This window comes from Mustela erminea, chromosome 18 (genome assembly GCF_009829155.1).
Source record: "Mustela erminea isolate mMusErm1 chromosome 18, mMusErm1.Pri, whole genome shotgun sequence".
Classification (NCBI taxonomy): domain Eukaryota; kingdom Metazoa; phylum Chordata; class Mammalia; order Carnivora; family Mustelidae; genus Mustela; species Mustela erminea.
In genome coordinates this window covers 47,989,559-48,014,431 of record NC_045631.1, presented here as the reverse complement: position 1 = coordinate 48,014,431, position 24,873 = coordinate 47,989,559, and the positions used below count along the sequence as shown (strand labels likewise).

General features: G+C 43.1%; 2 protein-coding genes across 20 annotated transcripts in view; one reads left to right on the top strand and one right to left on the bottom strand.

The window, feature by feature from the left end:
* Positions 1 to 4,739, top strand: part of BPTF (bromodomain PHD finger transcription factor) — a 160,194-nt gene extending 155,455 nt beyond the window's left edge. For 13 of the 14 annotated variants that reach the window (XM_032321924.1, XM_032321921.1, XM_032321920.1 and 10 more), the window contains one exon: positions 2,592 to 4,739. In XM_032321924.1, the coding sequence (XP_032177815.1) occupies positions 2,592 to 2,628 (37 nt within the window). In that variant the 3' untranslated portion in view covers positions 2,629 to 4,739. Of the gene's footprint in view, positions 1 to 1,760 lie in introns of all 14 variants that reach the window. The other variant, XM_032321913.1, reaches the window with a different exon arrangement.
* Positions 4,740 to 7,679: 2,940 nt separating this feature from the next.
* Positions 7,680 to 13,098, bottom strand: C18H17orf58 (chromosome 18 C17orf58 homolog). Of its 6 annotated transcripts, none has more exons than XM_032321926.1 (5): positions 12,769 to 12,946; positions 12,558 to 12,657; positions 9,700 to 10,242; positions 9,257 to 9,448; positions 7,680 to 8,644 (listed from the first exon to the last, which is right to left on the bottom strand). In XM_032321926.1, the coding sequence occupies exons 1-5, from the start codon at positions 12,778 to 12,780 to the stop codon at positions 8,454 to 8,456; spliced, it is 1,038 nt and encodes a 345-aa protein (XP_032177817.1). In that variant the 5' UTR covers positions 12,781 to 12,946; the 3' UTR covers positions 7,680 to 8,453. The 6 variants fall into 6 exon arrangements, with proteins under 6 accessions (XP_032177817.1, XP_032177818.1, XP_032177819.1 ...); XM_032321927.1 differs by having other exon boundaries at positions 12,778 to 12,946; XM_032321929.1 differs by having other exon boundaries at positions 8,487 to 8,644; positions 9,184 to 9,448; positions 12,769 to 13,098.
* Between the last annotated feature and the right edge of the window lie 11,775 nt (positions 13,099 to 24,873).

The window sequence follows — 24,873 nt, the reverse complement described above, 5'->3', positions numbered from 1 at the left end:
GGAAAACACATTCATTCATTCAGCAAATGGTTTTTGAGACCCTCTGTGTGTGCGATACTGAATTCCTCTGGAGCTTACATTCTTGTGGGGTAAGGAGATGGAGTGGGGAACAGAATGATGAGGACAGTTGATACACAGAATAAGCCAGCTGGACAAGGGGAAAAGTCCATCCCACATAAAATCACTTAAAATTCCTAGATGCCAAGGTTTAAAGAAGCCCCTCAGAGTTTCTAAAGAAGGTGGAAGAACCTATAAAGTAACAAGAACCAGACTGGTGTCACCCTTTTCTCTAACGACATGCAATGCTAGAGGACTTTGGCGGAATAAATCTAAAAGTGTGAAGAAACATGATTTTCAGCCTAGAATTCTGTGTCCAGCCAAACAGTCCAGTGCAGAGGCAGAAAAAGCACATCTTCAGTCATGGGCTCAGAAAGGCACTCTTTCTCATGTGTCCTTTCTTAGCAAGTTATTTTAAGATGTGTGCTAGCAAAATAAAGAAGCAAATCAAGAGAACAAAGTCTTGGATCCAAGAAACAAGAGGTTCAAGAAGACAATATGAGTTCTTCTGACCCAGGATCTCATTTGTGCAGTAGGCCAAAGCAGCAGGCCATCCAGACCAGAGCAGGAGAATGGAACTCTCCCAAGAGGAAGGTGTGTTGGAGGAGAAATGGTTCATACATTAGATAATTAGCTGAAGAACATAAGAGGAAAAATGAAAGGCAGTTCAAGATTCCATGAAAAACTAGAGTTGAATAGGAATGCTAAGAATGCCCTCTTAGCAACTGAGTAGGTGCCACAAGGAGAAAAATATTTACATAGTCCTCATAGTGTAAACAGTACATTGATTTTCAACTTTTAGAACCAACCTATAGACAAAGCACAGAAAGATGTAATTTAAAATTAGAAGTAAAACTTAAATTCAAGAAAGGAGGTGGGAAAATGATTATGTGAGCTTAGTTCTCCTTTGCCACAGCAGGACTGAAGCGATACAAAGTTGATTTAAAAAAAAAAAAAAAAAAGAAATAGCAGTGTAAGAAATCTACCTACCCAAGAAGTTCAAAGTAATTGGTCCTAGGGAGCCTGGACTTCAGGTGGGGTCAAGGTTAGCGTCGAGGACCACAACTCATTTTAAGTCTCCCCTGCGTTTTTATTTGTACCTCATGTGTTTCTTCCTCCAATTAAATTTCTAAAATCACTTTTTTTTTTTTTTTTAATTGGAAAAGCTTTAGCCCTTGGTGGTGACTGTGAGGTGGAAGCTGGGGAATTTGAACCCCCCCCTGCTGCCAGACTTGCAGGCAGAACTCAGAGTGGGGTTGGCAGCAGCTGCCGACGGAGAGGAGAGCGTCTGGGCCTGAGACAAATCGAGGGAATTGGGGAAAGGAGAGGAGGCCCAGGGGCTGAGTCTCTCACAGTAGAGGGGCCACTTAGGAGAGCCTGCCATCGGGCTATTTCTTGGAGATTTTTATTTTATTTGAGTTTACATCATTTTCATTGAGAAATATTGGAACAAATTGAGAAATTTGCCCAATTCTATGAAATGTGAAATTTTAGGGAATTTTTGTTGATTTCCAGGGTTAAGGCAGAATGAGACACATATGTATCCATTCATTGAAATTTAATTGATTTATGGGTTTTTTTTCTTTGCCATATTTTCCCCATTTTTAATTTATGATCTCCAGTGTTGTTTGCACATTATTTTCATTACTGTACTTTGTTATAATTCATCATTTATACCATCCATGTTCTTTCTTTTCTTACAGATTCTGATATCTTTAGTCTGAATTTTTAACTGGAATCAGAACTGGATGTTGGGGTCACTCTATCTTTTATTGTACCACGTGATTACCTAATTCAAAATTGCCCCCTAAAAGTTCATATTAGTTAATATAATTTTTTAATGTTAAAAATATATGTATAGTAGTAAACAGTTTATTCTAGCAGCCATGTTGAACAATGTATTTAAGAATTGTAAACTCCCGGAATACTGTATTTATATACACTATTGCAATAGACCATACTTTGACTTAGTCCTGGTAACTGTACAGTAATTTGGTTTTACTAACGAAAGTTGTGAATAAAACTGTGAAACTAGAAAGGAGACTTTCTGGACTTTAATAGACAAATGTGATTTTTAATACTGCTATTTCTCTTTTTTTAATATATTTTTTTCTTTATATTCCCCCAAGTCAGTGTAAATAAGCATGCCACACACACACACACACACACACACACACACATCTTTACCATAATGGTAATGCTTCTGTATGCGTTTCTATCTGTCCCTCTGGCTAAAAATGTGTAATCTTAATAGATGAAAATATATATATATATATATATACACACACACACACACATATATATATATTTTAATAATGGCCTTTTCCAGTGAACTATCATGTTTCTTTGTACAGTGAAAATTTCTATTTTAGGTTAAAAATTTCTTACTCATTCTCATATATTTGCTTGCCAAGGGCGAATGAAAGAACATGGCTGCTTCCCCCAGACAAACCGACCTTGGCATCCACATAAAGCATCATTGTTTTTAAAAAATGAAGGGTGCTTAATTGTTCCCTTTTTTCTGTATTCTGTAGGTCTCATAACAACAAACTGCAGTCTACAGCTTCTTAAAGTTCAGCGTGTTAACCTAACATAAAACACAGCAAGAATCTGGTTGTCTGAACTATTTTAAATTAAGGAGCCAGATGTTTTTAGTCAGGTTATCCTGACAAGACTTGACCTAAACTTCGTTTTTATTGGTCATAACAGTCCAATTATATTCTTGGCCAATTTTGTCCAACGGACAAGGGAAAAGCAAAGTCAACGACACCATTATCTTGTCAAGATCAAATGGTTTTACTATTGTGGCAGAAGCGGGAAAACTTTGTTTATTGAAAAAAAAAAAAAGAAAAAAGAAAGCAAGAAAAAAAAGATAATATGGGGTCAAGTGTAACTCCATGGAAATGCCACGTCTGCTCTTCAGTGAAGAAGCTGGTTTAGAGTCTCACAGAAAACTTTTGACTGTATTTATTTATTGTTGCAAAAAAGACGCTTTTTTATTGCTGCCCTCATTTGTCAGCTAATTATTTTTTCTTATAAAATCCAGCCCCGGTTACATGTAATCCATTCTGTATCTTATCATGATTCCTGTAGGTAAAAGTACAAGACGACCTCTAGATGTCTTTTCTTTCTATGAAAGGAGCTGCTATGTACACATGTGCACACACACATACACACACATACACAACTGGGAATCAACAATGAGTTTATTGTTCATGGTAGATAAAAATTAAGCTTGCATAAAGGTTGGGCTAAGTGGTCCTGGACTACAGACTCTGTTGCCTTGAATATAACAGTACAATTTGTCATTTACTCTGCACCAGGCTAAACTGAGTAAAATCTATTTGAAGGTATCTTGTTTGTAAACATTTGTCAGATTCTAATTTTTTTCTTTTTGTATTAAAATTCAACTATGGATGTATATGAAACAAAATAAATGGAGATGATTTTTCTCCCACAGATGGTGTCTTTGAATGTGCGCTAATGATTATCTGTAAGCCTTTGAGGGGAAAGGGAGGGCTGCAAGGTACATAACAGGCTGGAGAATCTCATTGCACCTGGGTTTCCCCAGGGCAGTCGTGGCCCTTCATTTCCTAATTCCCAGCCCACTGTCATCACATCAGAGAAGAATCTTCAGGGGTGCTAATCCTGTTGCATCAGTTAATATGGCAAAATACACATTGCCTTCATCTGTACATTACATAATGCCAGGCAAATTATCAGTTACGGACAGCTACTTAGAGTTTATATGGGGCATTTTTTAAATGACTTCATCCATTTTGTATTTTTTTGTTGGTTGGTTGAATTGTTTGTGGGTTTTCTCCCACATAAGAAAAGTAGTGTAAGCAGTAGGGGGAAAATGGAAACAGCAGAGGATGGTGTATTTTGCATGTCTTTCCTTTTGGTGTTCTAACCTTACACGTTGTATTACCTACCGCATTGTAATAAGAGCTTCTGTAAGATCTGCCATAGTTGGTTTATGCAGCTTTGCAAAAATTTTACTAGATTTTGCACTAATTCATGTTAGCTTTGTCCTGCCAGTTTCTGGAATTTGTCAAATCATGTTTTTAAAAAAAGTTTTCCTTCTGTTTAATATCACCCTGCTATGCAAAACCTTTCCCGGACCTTAGTTTCTTAAAAGAACGAACAATGTTGCTCCAGTTCCCAGTTCTTCCTTATCACAGACTCAGGTGTGCAGGTTATTCTGGGTTAATTTTATCTCATGAAGCCCATTCCTTTTTGTACATACAAATGTCACAAACCTATGCTTACAAACTTAAAGAGACTAACTGCTCAAATGAAAACATGGAAACAAAGTTTTGCTTAAAATAACTAACATGGAAGTAGTCAAATACAGGTTATTTTGTCCTTATACTTTAAAAAAAAAAAAATGTTACCTATTGTATGCGCTGTGCTGATGCAAGAATCCTACATTTTAATGAATTATAAAATCATTCTGCATCTCGTCACGTCACAGTATTTCTGTACTATTTATTCATATATAGAGAGAGAGATATAGATATATATGGGCTTAATCATTTAAAACTTGTTGCAGCAAGAACTTTCCTACCTGTAGGCAATAGATTGCTATGTTTTTAACAGATTGTGGCAAATTCTAAACAGCAATTCCTTTTGTACGTAATAGGACATTTCATCCTAGAAAAATAAAGTAATGTTTTTGACATTGGATTTGGTGCAGTTTCTAATGAAATAGTGGTTTGGTTGGTTGATACACTTTCTGTAGTCGTTGGCATTGCCAGATTGTACCAAAAAAGATAAATTTTATGGGAATCCTCAGACCAGGAAGATACTAATTTCTTATGTGTATATAATAGTATAAAGCCTTTTGTAATTTCTATCGCTGTATAAATAGACATTTTATAGTTTTATCAACTACAGAGCTTTAGTCTTGTTTCAGAAGTAATTTTTGAAAAACATTCTTGTAACACATAATGAGTTTCAAAAGCTGCTTTTCTAGGAGTATTCTTTGACAAGCTCCTGCTATCCAATAAGATAAACATATCACAGCTGTTTTACTTTGAATAATCCAAGTAGTAGACTATACATTTGTGATCCGCGGTTAGGATTTTCTACCCCAGTCTTTAGGCTTGTAAATACATGTAATTTGCATCAGTAGATTTCCTTGGCTAAAAGTATTTTCGGTGCTTGTTATGGTTCATCTGCCAAGTTCACAATCCTTGAAAACCTTTCCTAATAAGTATTTTCATATTGGTAAGGCTTTTTTCTCCCATCCAGAGTCTGCAGGATTTGTATTTTAGTTAATGTCCTGCAATAGGTTTAAAAAGAAAAAATTGTGAACTTCCAGAGATCTTTTCCAAAGTAGAACAATTGTCTTTTTGTATTTCAAATGGTCTGGAGTGTTATTTAGAGACCCTGAGATTTGCTGTTGTTCATAATCTACTTTCCCAGAATCTGTAAATTGAGGTTCTTTCCTTATTTGTATTCATCTGTGTGTGTTTCTGATATTAGAGAGCCAGCCTGGTGCTGACCTTTTAAACGTGCACATACGGACAGGCTGAGCTAGACAGGGCTAGCTACACAGTTAGCGTAGCTCCCACTCTTCGTGACTAAGGCCACTCTTGGAAGCCTCCAATTTCTTGTCCTGAAAGAGAATGGTGAGATCTCATGAGCAGAGCAGTGTCTTGTGAGTGCTTGGGCAGGGGAGGAGGGGGGTGGCGGGGGTGGGGGGGGGGGTTGGAGAGAGCCAGCTGAGTATTTTTAATAATATGAAATATTCTGAGATACTTTGGGATACTTCGAGTAAGCTACCAGAAAAGACATTTCTTATATGATCACACCCCCATTTGATCCAATTTGGAAATAAGAGTATATATTTTTATAGGCCTAAAAGCAAAACAAGTACTTTTTTTTCTTGAGTTCTAAGAGCTTAATTCAAAGGAGGGATGCTGCTGGGTTCCTCTTGAAGGCAGTGGAGTATTTTACTGATGAGGGACTTACACGTGCACATAACCTTTTATGGTCTTTGGAGCACAAATCCATGTGCTAAGAAAAATCTTCCTGTAGGACAAAAGGATTAGGAACTACAATGAACTTGCTGCTTACAGTTTTGCATAAAGTTAAGACTGCATCCAAGCTACTGATTGATACTGAAAATGCAATTCTTTGTAACCTTTTTAGCCTAACCCAGGATGATCTGTTTGGTCGCTCCCTCCAGTGCACGGACTCCCTTGCCCACCTCGTTTGAGCCTCACCTGTCTCTCGAGACCTGGTCTTTTTTTTTTTTTTTTTTTTTTTTAAAGATTTTATTTATTTGACAGATCACAAGTAGGCAGAGAGGCAGGCAGAGAGAGAGAGGGAAGCAGGCTCCCTGCTGAGCAGAGAGCCCGCTGTGGGGCTCGATCCCAGGACCCTGAGATCATGACCGGAGCTGAAGGCAGAGGCTTTAACCCACTGAGCCACCCAGGCGCCCCGAGACCTGGTCTTGAACTACGGCCATAGATCTGGGCAGTTTCTATAAAGCTGGCCGGTTTGTTTTCCCTCCCCGTGTGTACACACTAACTGTATGACCTCTATCTATCACACAGATTACATGATTCTGGCATCGGGTGTGCTCCCATAACTCTTCAGAAACTAGTATCATCAAAGTGGTCTAATCAAACCCTAACCCTCAGGCTTATGTAAAAGTGATTTAACTCTTCACATTCTAACTCACGACCATCCAACCAGTAATTTATCTATTTGGCCATTTTGCAATTTTTATCACCGTGTTATTCAAGACCGCAGCTTAGCCTTTTCACATTTAAAAATTCGTCTTTGGTTTTTATGACTGGTGCTATTTATGTCTCAGTTAATGTTTATCCTAAACACACACACACAGGCCAGAAGCTCTTCAATCTCAGCTTACTCTATTGCCAGTAGGTCACGTTATAATTAATGCAGTTGATTCATTCCCAAGAAGCAATCCTAGAATGATTTTTAGTAAGTTTGGGCAAAACTCGTTTTTGGAAAATTCTCCAAAACTTCCTCAGTGATACTTAACCACAGAAGAGTCAGGAGCTCTCACATGTTATTTTATCTCTTTGCCCTCTGTTTGGAACAAATAAAGTAAGAGTATCTCCCATCACAGGCAGACGTCATGTCTTACACTCTTGTTTCCTTGTGGATGCTCTACTGTCCTAAACATCTTTTAGGATGTATTGTGCTTCTGTTCTATGTGGCCATTAAAGACTGTCTAAAGACACATCATGAGCTCCCTGAGCACCTCTCCTCTGAGACCAGGATAGGCTGTGGGTTTGTTTTTTCTCTTTGGTGCAGTTCCTGTTTATCTTTCCTTAGGCTGTCATCTTCAGCTGTGGATTATCCGTGTCTCTATTCACGTGTTTCAAATTAACTGATGTACAGTTTGGTCTTCTGAAAAAAAAAAAACTGTTAAAATGTCTTGTGGACTCAAGTATAAAATCAATCTTAAATTCAGCTAGTGATTAAACCTTTTCCAAACCAACTGGAAAAATGTTTAAAATTCACATACTTACAAGCTGTCATTGAATATCCATTCCAGGGTTTTTGGAGTAAGTTTGAGAAAGGCTTTTTCCTAAACCTGTAGAGCTCCATGAGGCTAAAAAAACCAGGTGCATCCAAGATCTGATTTCAAGGCAAGATTTACTACTTTACAAACACAAACACGATACTCGGTCTTAATAGAAAAATGACATCAGATACACCCAGAATATGTTTAGCATTGGGACAGTTGCCAGTTTGGCACAAATTGTTTTTAGGAGCAGGGAGGGAAGAGAATATTTCTTACATTTTGGTACATCAGGAACACTTGTTTGAATAATATTTTGCTTGAATTAAGCCCGTTAGTACTCTTTAAGTATAAAACTTGAATACTTGTCTTGAGTTCTGACCCTAGTGTTTTGATCTAAATGACATTTCATACATGTCTTTTGACTAGTGCGCTGTTATGTACAGAATTTAAAATGTGATGGTTTTAGTATGAAACTTGGTTTGATAATGTGATATAACCTATTCAAAGTTGTATATTTAAAATCAAGGAAATGCTTTTTTTGTGAACTCTTTCTACTGAAGAATGTATTTAAATTAAAATAATTAAAAATAAACCACATGAAGCAGTGATCTGCTAACTGGACAGGTCAGTTATCTGAGCTGTGTGAATAAATGCCACTAGACTCCAGTAACTTTGCCAGGGACCTCAGAAGCATACCACTGAAGAGCCATTTTGCAAGTAAGAAAGGGGCGACTTCGAGATTAGAGTTGGAACTACACAATCGTTCCAGAAGGAGCTGTGTGCCCTCCTCCACAGGAATTCCCCATTCCGTGAAGACAGACCGCTCCTGTCTTGTTGCTGAATGCGACACGTCTCTTATAATCCAGCAGTGCGAGGAAAGTACATTTCAAACGCACTGCGTGTGAACGGCACTTTGAACTTGCCCATTCCTTTTTCGGTTAAATCTCTTCACGTAGCTGTTGCCACTCCTGAGCAATCCATCTCCTGGACGGAGCCGTCCTCTCAGGACCTGGAGCAGAGCTGTAGGGAGCTGGCGTCTCTTATGGTAGATGTGGCCCATCACAATATACCTGCTTCCTGAAAAAAAGTACCCAAAATGTAAATTCGTGGTGTCTTTTAAATGCCAAGAAACAGTAAGAACATGCAAGGCCGTCAAGGAACGCCTAAGCTTCAATCTGTTATCTTGCTGCACCTGTTGAATCTCAGACGCTTCACCCTCCAACAACAGGTGGACACAGTCTAGGGACCTTTAGAAGATAATCAGTTTATCTGCCTATTATTACCCACCAACATCCCAGTACAAAGGTCCTAACCACAATGTAATCAGGAGGATTTTCCAGAGCACACTTCTAGAAAGATGTGGGAGTGGGTATTCCACCCCCTCCAAAAAAAGACATTCTAAACTTTCTAAAAGCGTCTTCTGTGCCCCTCTAGCAACGTTGTTTCGTCACTCCATTTATCAACAAATATCTGAGTGCCCACTTTGTGTCAACCCATGCTGTTCCCACCTTTAACCAGAGGCACGATCGGAGTGGCAGAAATACCTGTCGTCTAAATTCTATTCATTTTAGAATGCTACTCCCCCCGCCCAAACGGTATTGGGGTAACGAACAGACCAGACTGTGGCATCCAAGTTACAAGTGGTGGCACAAAAATCCGTATATGAAGTGTTCAGATCAGTTTCAATACCAGGTTTAAACTCTGGGCATGGCTTATTGCAGCTGGAGGAGTCTAGGACTAGTATGTGGACTCGGAAGAAAAACCCGTCCGGAGTGATGTACAGGCGGTTCATCTTGTACAGCCCATCCCGGTCCACCAGCAGAGTCACCAGCCGGATCCCTGTGCCGAGCACGTCCACGTCGTGCACGATTCCATTCACTGCTGCTTTCAAAAAAACAAAAGAGTTTGGAGAAATGCAGAACGCTCATTTCCTCTCTTTCCCCAGTGAGTTTTGCACACATCATGAAATAGTCCACATGGGTCTGGGGACCGCAGAACTGAGTGAGTGGGTTTCTCTAGGGTCTCCCCTAGGGCAGTCTGCGAGCACAGCCCGCGCCTGGGCTCGGAAAGGCTCGCCTCGCGGCCTGGGCTCTGCGGCCCGGGCCCGGGAGGTGCTGCGGGGCAGGGCTCACCGAATTCGCTCGCGCAGTAGGACTCGCGCTCGTCCAGGTCCACCCTGCAGGCGCGCGCGCAGGGCTCGGCGCCGGGATCCGCGTCCCTCCGCGGCGGGCTGAGGCGCGGGGGCGGTGCAGGCGCCGGCTCGGGCCCCGGGGGCGGCGCGGCGGCGCGCGGCCGGTTGGGGTGGGCGGGGCCGGCGGCAGCCTCGGCGGCGCGCGCGAGCGACCGCGCGGCCGGGAAGCGTAGGGCCCGGGCGCGTGAGCGCCGCGGGGAGTCCTCCAGCGCGGGCACGCGGCGCGGCGAGGCGCGGTTCTCGGCCTGCGCGAGGCGGGGGCTCGGCGGGCCGGCGGGCTCGCGCGCGGCCTCCCGGAAGCCGGCCCGGTTCTCGGCGGGCGGCGGGGGCTTCCGGCGTCGCGGGTCGGGCCAAGCGCGGGGAGAGGCCTCGGCCGCGCGCGGCCGCCGCGGCTCCTCAGGGACCGGCGGCGCCCGGGGCCCCGGCGTCCCCTCCGCACTCGGGCCGCCGCCGGGGTCGGGCTTCCTGTTGTGGGGCGGCGACGCTGTAGGGAAAAAAGAGGAGAGGCCGGGGAGGCCGTCAGGGAAGGAGGGGCGCGGAGGGGAGAAGCCGAGTGGGAGGGCAGCGGCGCGGGGGAGGGGAGGCTTGAAGAGGGGAGGGGAGACCCTGTGGAGAGGGCAGGGGAGGCCGAGTGGGGAGGAGACGAGAAGGGGGAGAGGTTGAGAGGGGTGGGAAGGCGGGCGGAGGGTCTGAGAGGCCGGTGGGCGGGCGGGGTGGGGGTGAGGGGCGGGAGAAGAAAAGGCCCTGGGAGGGGAGAGGAGATGCGGACATTGTAAACTTAGCGAGCACCTGCGAGAGGAGCGATGGCCGGGGGGGGGGGGGGGGGGGGGGCGGGACTTGGAAGTGAAGGCCCGGGAACGGGAGGGGCGAGAGGAAGGCGCCCCCGTGGTAAGCGGAGGGAAGCCTCAGCGTCAGGTCCGAGGAGAGCCCAGGTTTCCTAGGCCCCGGGGGAAGACCGAGACGAGGGTCTTGCCCTCTAAAATCGAGGCCAACTACGAAAAATTTTCTCACCGCATGGGAACATCTCATTTTGTTAAGGAACCTCTTAAAATCGATAGCTTTTTAAAATTGCCACAACCTGTTTGTTCTAGGGCTAAACACAACGGTCAACTGTGGTTAAGTAACAAACTCTTTTTTGCCGTTTCTTTAATATATGTATAAACATCCGCCTTTTTGCTCTGTACAGTTTGTTGAGAAAGTACCAAGAGCAAACCCCAGGGGGAAAGGTCTCATATTACAGGTTCTCCTAATTGTTTAAGCGCCCCTGACAACAGAACTATTTGGTTTTCCCATCCGTGTTTACACTGTCATCTTGGTCTCTGTGAGTGGATTTTTATCCGGCTTCTTGGACACCGCTTACTCGTAAACTACAGCTAAGGAAGATTTTTAAAGCATGGATGGGAGGCCGAGGCCCCTGGTTGAGTATAAAAGCACACGCGCACCACTTACATTTCCCCTTCCCTGGTGGCAAAAAATCTAAGTGATATGGCATGAAAACAATTTTTTTTTAATTATTAATGATTTTCCCCAGCTCTGCAGACAGGTTGGTGAGCAAACTTCAGCCAGCTTGGAAGCTGGGCAATTTTCCATGCCCAGTTACACAATATCACCTCCCCGTTTGCCTGGGTCCCAGTGCCCTCCAAAGAGGCACAAGAACCTGTCTTTCTTTTTCTTTTTCTGTGGTCTCCACGGCTGGTTTTCCACATTTCTCTTTCCTTGCATGGAAGAGCTGGGTCTGCCCACGTGCAGCTCTTGCAACACTTCATTTAAAGGGATTTATCTTGCCCAATTGACAATCTCCTTTAAAATCAGCTTTCCCCCAGCAGTAATAGCTGGTTCTAGTTCGTGTTTTTACAGAAAGGTTGATTCTGACTCTATGTCCAACGTTGTCCCATTCACAGCTGAATAAAGTTCTGGTAGATATCCAATTCCTGACAACTGTTGTTGTGTGTTGACCTCACAACTGCTTCCCCATTGATATCACCATCTGTTGTCATGGGAAAGATTGTCTGATATTTGGGTTAAATGCCACTGAAGTCATTCAGTTTCCATGTGGAAAAATAACCCAAAGTAAATTGCCCTGTGAGGTGCGGAAGCTGTTTTTCCCAGAGATAGGGAATCAGAAGAACATCCAAAGAAAAGCAAAACAAAAACCTCTCCCCGCAGAGAATCCCTTATTTCATTATTTCATTCCCTCAGTAACTTATTTTCATCTCATGCACGAAACTCAGTGTGTGCGTGTTTTAAAGACTCAGGTACGCCTCCCCCCCGCCCCCACGGGCCATTCGCTGGGGCTTGCAGCTAGAGGGGAGAGATGTCCGATTTGGGCTCCCCTTCGCCCTCAGCCGCGGCGGGCGCACCCAGCGCTTCGGATCGCCCGCGGGACCCCGGCCCCGGCGCAGGGCGGACCCCGCGCTCCTCCCGGCGCCCGCCGCCCGCCGCGTCCTGCGAGCCCGGCCCGCACGGCGCCCGAAAGGCATGCCGCGACCCCTTTTGACACTTTCCCTCCTCTGTGATGGAGCAACTACTTAACATGCAAAGTTTTCCCCAGCCTGCCCGGCTCGCTCGAGATCATTTCAGTAGCTGAACTGGCTCCTTTCCGAAAAGGCTGCCAGGACACACAAAATCTTGGGGACACAGTTTGCTCCTTCCGAACACGAACACGGACCCGGAGTCCCCTCTCCTGCACACTCTGACCCCTTTCTCGTCCCGCCCTTCAGCGCGCCTTCTCCCCGGTCCCCCCACCACCCCACCCCACCCCTGCTTCTCTCCCAGGACTCAGAGTTTCCCCGATCTTACCTTTTCTCTCCGCCACTGGGGCTTCGGGAGATGATCCAACGATCAAACAGAGGAGCCAGAAAGCTCTAGCTGTCATTTTCGTAGACACGGTTCCCAGGCTCTAAAACGGAGCCTGGGCTTTTGCTCTTTCTCTCCCCCCACCCCTTCTCCACACCCCCACCCCCGTTCATGCTAATGAGGGGCAGCCTTTGGGGAAACGGGAATCACTCACTGAACAGACCATTGGAACAAAACCGAGCTGCAGGGATTTCTCCCACTTCCTAAGGGGGACAAGCACATGGCCTCTCCGAGTTGTCCCAGCGAACGTCTGTGGGCAGTAACAACATCAAATCCTAAACTTGAAACCCGTGTGGGTTTGCGGACCGGAGTGGGGCGGGGGGAGGGGAGGGTGGGGCAAGTGGAGAGAGTAGGGGTGATGAGGGGCCGAGGGACAGGGTGGGGGAGAAGGAGTGATAGGAAGTTTTTTCCAGATTAAGTCAACAACAAATAGGCGGGTTCGTGCTGAAGACAACTTGGGCTTGTGGAAGGGATTCAAGATGACAGGAAAATTCCTCCGGGAATGTGTCAGGGGGTCTGAGAGAAACCAAGCCTAGGTATGGTTAAGCTATTGTACTATATATGCCACTTTTATATTCTAGAACCAGAAGGAAAAACAGCCTTGAGCAAAGTAGTCTCTCTTCTCCTTCCCATTTTTTTCTTTCTTCTTTCTTTCTCCTTCCTTCCTTTCTTTCTTTCCTTCTTTTTTCTTTCCTCTCTCAAATGAAATTAGTATCTCGTTGGCTAGATTCATCAAGCCCATGCTGAGTGCCTTCTACCCAACCAGGTGCTGGGAGATGAAAAATGAGAAAAACACCTCCCCAGCTCTCTCGGGATGGCTCCTGTCCTAGAGAAAGGTGGGTCTTTTGTTTTTCTTTCTCTCTCTTTCTAAGAAAAATAAACTCATTCACTGCTTAGGTGTGAATTCTTGAAATGACTCTCTATATGAGTCCTGAGCGAAGGACCCTTTTCTTGAGATTGAACAGAAATAGCATTCACCCAGGGGGGGAAATCAGCTCACCACAGCCTTACCAACGTGTATCTCATTTCAGCAGCCTCAAACCCAAAAGGAAGGGGAAATGCACTGAGGTGAAGGCATTTTATCTGAAATATATGAGCCCAGAGTGAGATGCAGCTGCTAAAAGAAATAACAAACTTCTGCTGCAGCAATATCTTATGTCTCAAAAATAATAATGCTAGTGGACTGACCAGATTCAGGGGGGATCATGTTTTCAAGAAAGACACTGGAAAGCTTGGAGAACAATAGGGGAGTGAGAAGGCTTGGCTCCATCACCGACTTCCTTCACAGGAACTGAGGCTAAGCAGATATTTTGTGAAAGAACCAGTTATAAGTTATAAGGTGACATGTTTAATTCCAATTTAAGAAAAGATATTCTAGCAGCCGAGATCTCCAAGAAAGCAGGCTGCTTTGAAGGAAGGTATCCTTCTTTGGGAAAACTGGAGCCAGAGTGGGGATCCAAAGAGAATGTCCATCATTCACCATAGGGCGGAGTGCCTGGCTGGCTCAGTTGGAAGCGCACGCAACTCTTGATCTCTGGGTGTTAGTTCGAGCCCCATGTGGGGTGTAGAGATGACTAAAAATAAATAAACTTTTAATTAAAAGTACTGAAGAAGAGTTTCCTGAATTAGGTGTGCTGTGGTTTGAGAGATACAGTGAAGCAAATATATTCATCCAGAGAGGAGGCTGACTAGCCACAGGCTAATTTTATACTGGAGGGAGTCACTATCCTCTGTAGTCTGGTCCTCAGCTTTCTTGAGCTTGAAACTCACTTCTGTCCATGCATCAGTTTTGTGGGACTGACTCATATTAAACAAACTCATAAGAAGAAGATGTATAAACCAGACCATTACTTATTAATTTGCAATGGAGGGGCTATAGCAAAGATGATTCAGCAATCTGATTATTAACCAGAAGTTTGCTTGTTGAGCACTAAATTGAATTGCAGCTCATGGTGGGCTAATCTTCCTCATTCGGGTTTTAGAGGAGTGAGTTCTCTATTTCCTTCTAAAGAGTAAACCTCTCCAGTCTCTGCAAAGCCTGTGTACGCCAGAGTCAGTGTCGCCAGCGTCTGGAGGCTTGTGTTCTCGAGGCCCAGTGTACAGATGTCCTCAGATCCCCTTCTTTCACATGCTCTTTAAGTCAAGTGGAATAAAATTAATTAGGCTTAAGCTTTCTCATTTACAACCACATCTCAGACATACCTGCTTGCTTGAGATTATATTCAAGTCACCCAGATCCAATGTGGGGTGTTCCCGAAACTCTTCTGTTGCAGGAATGTTGTGAATGCCCCGAAGCCCACACCCTGAAATGTAGAGGCAGAGAGCCGGCCGGATGGCTCCCACGGGCGCTTAGAGATTTCCCGGGTGGCACCAGCCTGGACGAACTTGCCAGAGTCCGGGTTGGGTCTTGGGCAGCGTCTGGCTCAGCAACGACACTAGAGGTGGAAGGCACAGAGAGCTCAAAGAGACAGATCCACGTGAGCCAGAATGCCACTTTATTAATTTGCAACAAGAAACTGACTCAGGCAGACGGACATGCTTATGTCTGCCCGTCTAGCCTTGTCTTTCTGTACACAAATCACATGGGAAGTCAAATTATCATCAGGGTGCTTGGTAATGTAAACCAGAGCAAAAGGAATCTGTCATAGGATTGGAATGTTTGACGGTATTGGTTTTTTGTAACCTAATGTGTCTGTCTTCATAATAGGCACATACACTTGTCACGTGGAAGAATCTAAGAGCGTAACTGCTTTCCTCTCCCCTGCCAATTTCTGGCATTTTTAGTGTCTCTTTCCGCTTAGCAAATATTTATTGAGTGTCTACTATGTGTTGTAGAATAAAGAATTTGTGCCAGGTTCCTGGCATGGAGCTCCTAAAAGCCTTGATATTTCCCAGGTGATAGAAGTGTCATAGTTACTCATGAGATTTCCGGATGACACTTGAGTTTTGCTAGCGAGGTGACCCTTGGAGGTCTCCTTGGTAGCTTCAGGAAGGAAGCTGGTCACCAGAAGGACCAACCATGCAATTAGAGAGGCAGAACTTCGAGCCCACCTGACCTCCAAGGAGGGAAAAGAGGCTGTAGATTAGGTTCAGTTGTATGGCCAATGATTTAATCCATCTGGCCTACAGAAGGAAATCCCAATGAAAACTCAGTGGGCTTCCTGGCTGGTGATGTGCTAAGGGAGTGATGTTCCCTAATCCGTGGAAAGAGCACACAGAAGCTATGCATTTGGGACCTTTCAGATCTCATCCTATATATTTCTTCGTGTAGCTGGTCCTGATTTGTCTCCTGTATCATAAAATTGTGATCATTAAGTGTAATGCTTTCCTGAGTTCTGTGCTTGGTTACAGAAAATTAGCACACCTGAGGGAATCAAGAGAACCCCCCCGGTCTGCAGCCAGGCGGTAGGAAATAGGAGCGGTATTGCTGTGGGGCGCCCCCTTTAAACAGTGGGGTCTGCACTAACTCTGGGTGGTTATGGCCAGAATTGAACTCTAGTCCGCCAGCTGGCATCAAAATACTATATTCCAGGCACTGTTTTAGGAGCCAGAAATCTCAGTCTCCCTCATCCTTTGACAAGAGTACAATATTTGCTTTGTTTCCCATGCGGTAGATCGTGGTCACGATTTCAGGACCATCTTGATGGTGAGCAGGGTCTCCCCAGATTCTTCAGACTTTCAAAGACAACCCCGATGTTTACTCCCACAGGGACCGGACTGATCCTGGGATGTTAGGACATTGATCCTCCCCTACTGTGGAAAATAACATTCAATTACAGCATTGAGCGCAATTATTAAGAAGCTGTACCTGTTAGAGAGAAAGGGGAGACCACGTGAGGGTGGCTGGAGAAGCCACGTAAACTCTGGTTTGAAAAATGACTGCGGTTCACAGTCTCAACCAAGGAGGATGGGCGCTGTAGGCCGACAGCAGCACATGCGGCTGGGGAGGTATGAGCGATCCTGAGTCCACCCAGGCCCCAGAAGCATGATGGCACCCAAGGGAAGCCCACCCCCACCCCATGGCAGAAAGTGCTGGAAAGCCTCAGTTCCCTATGGGCAAACTCTCCCTCAGACAACGGTGAGTCCAGGAGAAGTGAGTAGCTGGGTTTTTGTGTTTGGTTTTTTAACTCTTTGCTGTATTTTCCTATCACTCTACATTATTGTAATGGAACATTTTGGAAAATAAAAGGGTAGACACGAGAACTATAGAATATAGGCCTCGCTTCACTACCACTACACCCCTCCAACCTTACAACATCTCCATATATTTTTTTTCCTTTTTGGCTATCGTTGTTACATGGGGGTGGGCAGTGTCTACACTGCTTCAGATCCTGTGTTGTTTGCATGACACCATGACAAAAAGGCTTCCCCATTTATGTTTTGTGCATACAGTTTCTGGATCCAGCTCTTATTCAATGAAAACTGTTCAAAATACTATTAAAAACTCTTTGTGGGGCACCTGGGTGACTCAGTGGGTTAAGCCTCTGCCTTTAGCTCAGGTCATGATCCCGAGTCCTAGGATCGAGCCCCATGCCGGGCTCTTTGCTCAGTGGGGAGTCTGCTTCCCCCTCACTCTCTCTGCTTGCTTGTGAACTCTTTCTGTCAAATAAGTAAATAATAAAATCTTAAAAAAAAAAAAAACCAAAAAACTTCTTTGTAAATGTGAAATCTCCTAACTGCATAATACGTTGTCATGGGGACAAACCCTAAGTTATGAACATTTCAGGCAGTTCACGATCGTAACTAGTGTAAAGCTTTCTGTGTCCCCATCATTTGAGGAATGGATAAATTGTGACATACTGGAATACTACAGAGCAGGGTTTGGGTTTGTTTTTGTTTTTCTAAGATTTTATTTTATTTTATTTTATTATTTTTAAAGATTTTATTTATTTATTTGACGGAGCGAGATCACGAGTAGGCAGAGAGAGAGAGGAGGAAGCAGGCTCCCGCCAAGCAGAGAGCCTGACACAGGACTTGATCCCAGGACCCTGAGATCACGACCCAAGGCAAAGGCAGAGGCCTAACCCACTGAGCCACCCAGGCACCCAAGATTTTATTTTTATGTGATCTCTACACCCACAAGGGGGCTTGAACTTACAACCTGGAGATCAGGAGTTGCATGCTTTCCCAATGAGCCAGCCAGATGCCCCCAGAGCGGGGTTTCTTGGCCTCAGCACTACTAACATTGACGCTGAGATGATTCTTTGTTGTGCACTGCAGGATTGTGACCAGTTTCCACCTTTCCCCCACCTTAGCCACTGGGTACCAGTAGTGCCTTCTACCTCCAACTGTCTTCCAGCAATGCCAAATGTCTCCTGGGGACAAAATTGTGAACCACATTTGTTGCCATAAACCAAGGAAGATAAATGAGTTGCAATTACAAAAGCAAAATATAGATCAGTCTCATAAAAATGATCTCAAGTAAAAAAAAGTCTGACACAAAACACCATATACTCTGTAATTGCATTTCTGTAGGTTCATAAATAGACAAAACTAATTCAGGATGCAAAAGGTCAGGATATTTTTGGGAGTTACTACTGGAAAGAGTGTGGCAGGGGCTAGGTGGTGGTTTCTGAGGTGTTGGAGTGTTCTATTGTTTGACCTAATAATTTTTGATATCTTGCATAAGAAATGTTACTAGTTTATATTAGTCAAATCTGTTGGCTGCTTTTTTGTGATATTTTCCATCCCTTTATAAAATCCTTTAAAATGTGTATAAATAATACATATTCTTTGCAGAATAGATAATACAAAAGAAAAAGAAAAATCAACAACAATCTTATTATCTAGAAATAACTACTATGGATATTTTGGTGTATCAGTTTCCTGACTTTTTTCTACACATATATGTGTGTGTAAATATGTTACAGTTTCTTTTTTTTTTTTTTAAGATTTTTTATTTATTCATTTGACAGAGAGAGAGAGAGATCACAAGTAGGCAGAGAGGCAGGCAGAGAGAGAGGGAGAAGCAGGCTCCCTCCTGAGGAGAGAGCCTGATGTGAGGTTGATCCCAGGACCCTGGGATCATGACCTGAGCTGAAGGCAGAGGCTTAACCCACTGAGCCACCCAGGCACCCCACATAGTTTCTTTATATAAAAGTGGGAGCAGGTATATAGATACTTTTAAGATGGTTTTTAAGGGGCGTCTGGGTGGCTCAGTGGGTTAAGCCTCTGCCTTCGGCTCGGGTCATGATCCCGGGGTCCTGGGATCGAGCCCAACATCGGGCTCTCTGCTTGGCAGGGAGCCTGCTTCCTCCCCTCTCTCTGCCTGCCTCTCTACATGCTTGTGATTTCTGTCTGTCAATTAAGTAAATAAAATCTAAAAAAAAAATGTTAATAATAGGGCGCTTGGGTAGCTCAGTGGGTTAAGCCTCTGCCTTCTGCTGGGGTCATGATCCCAGGGTCCTGGGATCAACCTCACATCAGGCTCTCTGCTCAGCGGGGAGCCTGCTTCTCCCTCTCTCTCTGCCTGCCTCTCTGCCTACTTGTGATCTCTCTCTGTCAAACAAATAAACAAAATCTTTAAAAATATGTTAATTATATGTTAACATTTTCCTGTTTCATTCAGTACATGATTCCATCATATGTACATATGTACATTTGTATTTAGAATATTTTTTAAAGATTTTTTTATTTTTACGTAGTCTCTATACCCAATGTGGAGTTTGAACTCGTGATCCCAAGATCAAGAATCCCATGCTCTTCTGACTGAGCCAGCCAGGTCATTTTTAATGACTGGAAATGACTCCCATGGTCATTTTTAATGACTGAATTCCTAGACATTGTATTGTTGGGCCAAATATATGGTAATTTCAATGTTTTTGCTACATATTGCTAATTTGTCCCCCAAATACATTGTACCAGTTCACACTGACCAGCAATCGATGTAGGTATGTAATAATAATAATAATAATAATACTTCTCTACATTGGGATATCAAATTATCATTATTTGATATCCTTGTTGTTCGGAAAAGTTTTATTTCTTTTTTAAAGGGTTTCTGGAGTGCCTGGCTGGCTCAGTCAGAGGAGCATATTTGACTCTTGATCTTTGAGGTTGTGACTTTGAGCCCTACACTGGGCATAAAGATAACTTAAAAATAAAAATCTTTTAAAAAAAATAAGAAAGAAATGTTTTAATTTGCATTTCCTTAATTGTTGGTGACATTGTAGATTTTCTCATGGATTTCTTGGCCATTTGGATTCCTTCTTTGGCTAAGTGCCTGTTCTTAGATTTGTCTTAGTCTTTGTCTTAGAATCTTAACTCTTTGTCCATTATATATATTGCAGATATTTCCTCACAAAATTTTGTTGATTTTTAACCTGTTAGTGATTTATTGGCTATCAAATTTTTAAATTTTGTATAGTAAAATCCATCAATCTTTTGTTTAACAACGTCCCCAGTGTCTTTGTGTCATGCTTAGACATTCTCCAACTCAAAATTATGTATATAATTTTGAATATATATCAGCCTCTATTTTTCTAGTGCTTGTAGTTACAACTTGATTCCATCTGGAATTTATTTGGATACGTAGTATGAGGTAAGAATCTAATTTATTTTTTTCTAAAATAGCTAGAAAGTTGTCTAACCCATTTGCCAAATAAATCCATCCTTTCCTAAATTTGAGATGTTACCTTTGACATAAACAGTATTAACTTCTAAAAAATTTAGGTCTATTTCTAGATTTTCTTTTACTCCCTCTGTCTACTCCATGTTTATATTCAGATGTTGTTATAATTAGAGTAATTATAACACACCTTTCTTTTTTAAAATTGCCTATCGCAGTGTTTTGTTTTCCCTAGCATACTCTGCTAAATTTTAGAAATTCTGTTGGATGTTTTGAATTTACATTAAATGGATAGGTTTATTTGTAAAGGAATTGACAGTTGTCCCATATTTTCTTTCTGTCCATGAAAATGGCGTATCTCTATATTTCTTTGAGTCTTCTTTCCCGCATTAGGATATCATTTTCTTGATCTAAGCTCTAAACACATCTTTTTTTTTTTTTTAAGATTTTATTTATTTATTTGACAGAGAGAAATCACAAGTAGATGGAGAGGCAGGCAGAGAGAGAGAGAGAGAGAGGGAAGCAGGCTCCCTGCCGAGCAGAGAGCCCAATGCGGGACTCGATCCCAGGACCCTGAGATCATGACCTGAGCCGAAGGCAGCGGCTTAACCCACTGAGCCACCCAGGCGCCCCTAAACACATCTTTATGTTAAATTTATTTCCGGTTTTTTTTTTAAAAAAGATTATTTATTTATTTATTTGACAGACAGAGATCACAAGTAGGCAGAGAGAAAGGAGGAAGCAGGGTCCCCGCTGAGCAGAGAGCCTGATGCAGGGCTCGATCCCAAGACCCTGGGATCATGACCTGACCCAAAGGCAGAGGCTAAACCCACTGAGCCACCCAGGTGTGCCTGGTATTTTGTATTTTTGATGTAATGTAGAAAAGATCTTTTTGTCTTTTATATTTTCTAACTGCTTTTGGTAGGTGTATAGAAAAGCTACTAATTTGTATATCCATTCATTTTGTATATCCCAATCTGTATATTTCTCAAAATATTCCAAACTATCTTTTTTTTAAGTTTTTATTTATTCATTTATTTTAAGTTATCTCTACACCCCACATGGGGCTTGAACTCATGACCCTGAGAACAAGAGCCACACGCTCTTCCCTGAGCCAGCCAGGCACACCTCAAACTATATTTCAACGGGTTTTTCCCAAAGGAAACTGTGTAATCTAAAAAATATTTTGCCTCCTCTTCCCAAACCTTTAACTTTTTTATTGCATTGACGAGAACTTTCCAAACCTTGTTGAATAATATCAATCAGTCATCACCTTTGTTTTACTAATATTTCCTCATGTATAGAGAATACCTCAAATGTTTCATTTAAAAAAATTTTATTTATTTATTTGAGAGAAAGAGAGCATGCACAAAAGAGCAGGGGAAGGGAGAAGCTGACTCCCTATTGAGCAGGGAGCCCTACAAGGTTCTTGACCCCAAGACCCTGGGATCATGACCTGAGCTGAAGGTAGATGTTTAACTAACTGAACCAGCCACCCAGGCACCCCACAATTTACTTACTTACTTATTTATTTATTTTTAAAAGATTTTATTTATTTGATAGAAAGAAAGGAAGCAAGTGACCACAAGCAGGGGGAGCGGCAGAGGGAGAGGGAGAAGCAGCCTTCGGATGAGCAGGGAGCCCAGCGTGGGGCTTGACCGCAGGACAATGGGATCATGACTTGAACTGAAGGCAGATGCTTAACCAACTGAGCCACCCAAGTGCCCCACACAATTTTTTTTTTTAAGATTTTATTTATTTATTTGACAGACAGAGATCACAAGTAGGCAGAGAGGCAGGCAGAGAGAGAGGAAGGGAAGCAGGCTCCCAGCGGAGCAGAGAGCACAATGTGGAGCTTGATCCCAAGACCCTGGGATCATGACTGGAGCCGAAGGCAGAGGCTTAACGCACTGAGCCACCCAGGCGCCCCTAGTTTTATTTTTGTAAAGTAATCTCTACACTCAACGTGGTGCTCAAACCCGTAAGTCCAAGATCAAGAGTTGCACACTCCTCTGACTGAACCAGCCAAGCACTCCTTTCTCCTTTTCATTCTAGGAGACTTTCTTGACTCTGTACTTCATGTCACTGATTTCATGCTCAGTACTGTCTACTCTGCCTTTGGCTCCTTCCAACAGGATTTTAAGGCTAAGGAATTCATAGCTGGCTTCTTTTGGGGTTCATCCTGCTGTTCTTCCACATCAACCTACTCCCTTCTTACAACTTCCTGATTGCAAGGACCACGTCTTCTCATATTTATCTGAGAATGGCTAACGGTTTCTTGAAATTCACTTCAGGATTCTTTGTCATCATTATTTGGGGTGTGCTCTTCCTCTGAACATTTTTAAGGGAAGATATTTTTTATTATGAATATTACAAGCATTTACAGATTTATTGAGAATAATAGAGTTAATACTTGGATAAGCCTGACCCAATTTTGTAAAACCTTAACATTTTTTCTATATTTGCTTCATGTTTTCTTGGTATTAAAAAATTACTGTCCTTTTCCATTATTCCAAAAATGTTACTGTCAAAACAGGATCTAATTAAAAAAGAAACTACTAGGGCACCTGGGTGGCTCAGTCAGCTAAATGTCTACCTTTGGATCAGGTCATGATCCCAGGGTCTCTGGATCAAGCCCTGCATTGGCCTCCCTGTTCAGGGGAAAGTCTGCTTCTCCCTCTCCCTCTGCCTGCTACTCCCCCTGCTTGTGCTCTCTCTCTCTGTCAAATAAATACATAAAATACTTCAAAAAAAAAAAAAAAGAAATTACTGGTTAGTCAATATAATTAAGATGCCATAATTTCAGAGTAAACATTTAATTTTAAAAATTATACCTGTAGGGATGCCTGGGTGGCTCAGTTGGTTAGGCAGCTGCCTTTGGCTCAGGTCATAATCCCAGCATCCTGGGATCGAGCCCCACATTGGGCTCCTTGCTTGGCAGGGAGCCTGCTTCTCCCTCTGCCTCTGCTTGTCACTCTGTCTGCCTGTGCTCACTCTCGCTCTTCTCTCTCTGACAAATAAATAAATAAAATCTTTTAAAAAAAATTATACATGTAGTTGGCAGTAGTCAGTCTCCAAGATGGCTGGCCCCCAATGACCCCCACTTCCTGGTATTTATACTCGGTGTGGTCCCCTCTCACATTGTAGCAGGACTGGTCTGAGTCATCAAAGGTTACAAAGTCTGAACTCTTATCTCAGGTGTGCATTCTCTATTTCTCTAATTCTCTATTTCTCTTCTCATTTACTCTGGGGCAAGTCAACTGCTAAGCTGGGAAGACACTCAGACAGTCTACAAGAGCTCATGTGACAAGGAACTGAGGGCTTCAGTCATCAGCCAAAAAGTGGGCTTGAAAGCAGACCCTTTCCACTTGAGTCTTCAGATGAGACCGCAGCCCCAACCCACCGACTGCCTGAAAGAAACCTTTGGGAGACCTGAGCAGAATCACCCAGCTAAAGCACTCCCAGATTCCTGGGCCACAGAATGTGTCATTAATAACGTTTAGTATTTTAAGCTGCCAAATTTGGGGGTAATTTTTCTTGCAGGAATAGACAACTACTACACAGCTAAAGCCTCTTGTGTCCTCCCAAATCCAATTTTGTTCCCTTCCTAGAGATAATTTTTATGCTGGACTTGGGATTTCTATCATTCCCTTGGACGTTTTCTATTACTATAGCAACTACTATTGTTAAAAAAAAAAAAAGTCTCATGAATTGATTTTGAAGGTTTTTAAAAAAATTCTAATTCCAAATTTTGGAATATCCAGTATAAACAAGTACTTGAACTTCAATAAATAGTCTTTTAAATTAATGATTATAAAATTGGGGAAATTTTCCTTTCTTGATTTGGGGACTATTTTCCTGTCTAATGTTACAAGGATATAAAAAAGAACATCTGTTGTTAATAATAATGATAGTTATAATAATAGCTGGTACCTACTGAGCAGTATTCCAAGTATTACATCTTTACATCAACCTAGGAGTTGATGATCTTATTACCCCAGTTTTACAGATCAGTAACTAAGACACAGAAAGGCTAACAGCTTGCCCGAGGTTAGTCAGCTAGTACTCAAATGATATCAAAACCTTTAGCCACTTCTAGTGCTCTTTATATAAGGTAAAATTAAAAAAAAAAAAAAAAAGGAAAAAGAGCAAATTAACACCTGGTGCTAGAGGCCTCCTCTACAAGTGGCCGTAATAGCTGCCTCTCCATTCCTTATCCATGTTCCCCTTACCCACAGCTGGAGAGAGCCCTATGCCTGGTAGGGAGACCCCAAACTTTCTTCCTGTAGGACCTGAGTTCTCGGCAGCCCTGTCTTTAACAGGTTGCTGTACTTTCCCATTAACCAGCTGGGACAAGGGCACACTGAGAAGTGCCCCTGGTAAGTTCTTGGGCTCCAGACATTGTCTGGTTGGGGCCATTTTCCACTTGGTAATCGCATGGATCGCACAGGCTAACTGAGGGACAGTCACAGCTGGGGCTGCTCCAACAGACTACCGTAGACTGGGTGGCTTAAGCAATAGACATTTATTTCTCAGAGTTCTGCAGTTCTGGGGCCTGAAAGTCTGATATCAGTGTGCCAGCATTTTGGGGTTCTGATGAGAGCTCTCTTTCTGGCTTGCAGAAACCTCATGCTGTATCTGAGAGAGAGAGAGAGGGCGAGAGAGAGAGAGAATCCATCTTTATGACATCAT

Excerpts from the sequence above, each read along its gene's own strand:
- C18H17orf58 (XM_032321926.1), bottom strand. Across the intron at positions 10,243-12,557 it reads CCCAGTGGCGGAGAGAAAAG|CGTCGCCGCCCCACAACAGG; the intron begins GTAAGATCGGGG and ends TTTTCCCTACAG. Across the intron at positions 8,645-9,256 it reads ATGCCCAGAGTTTAAACCTG|GAAGCAGGTATATTGTGATG; the intron begins GTATTGAAACTG and ends ACTTTTTTTCAG.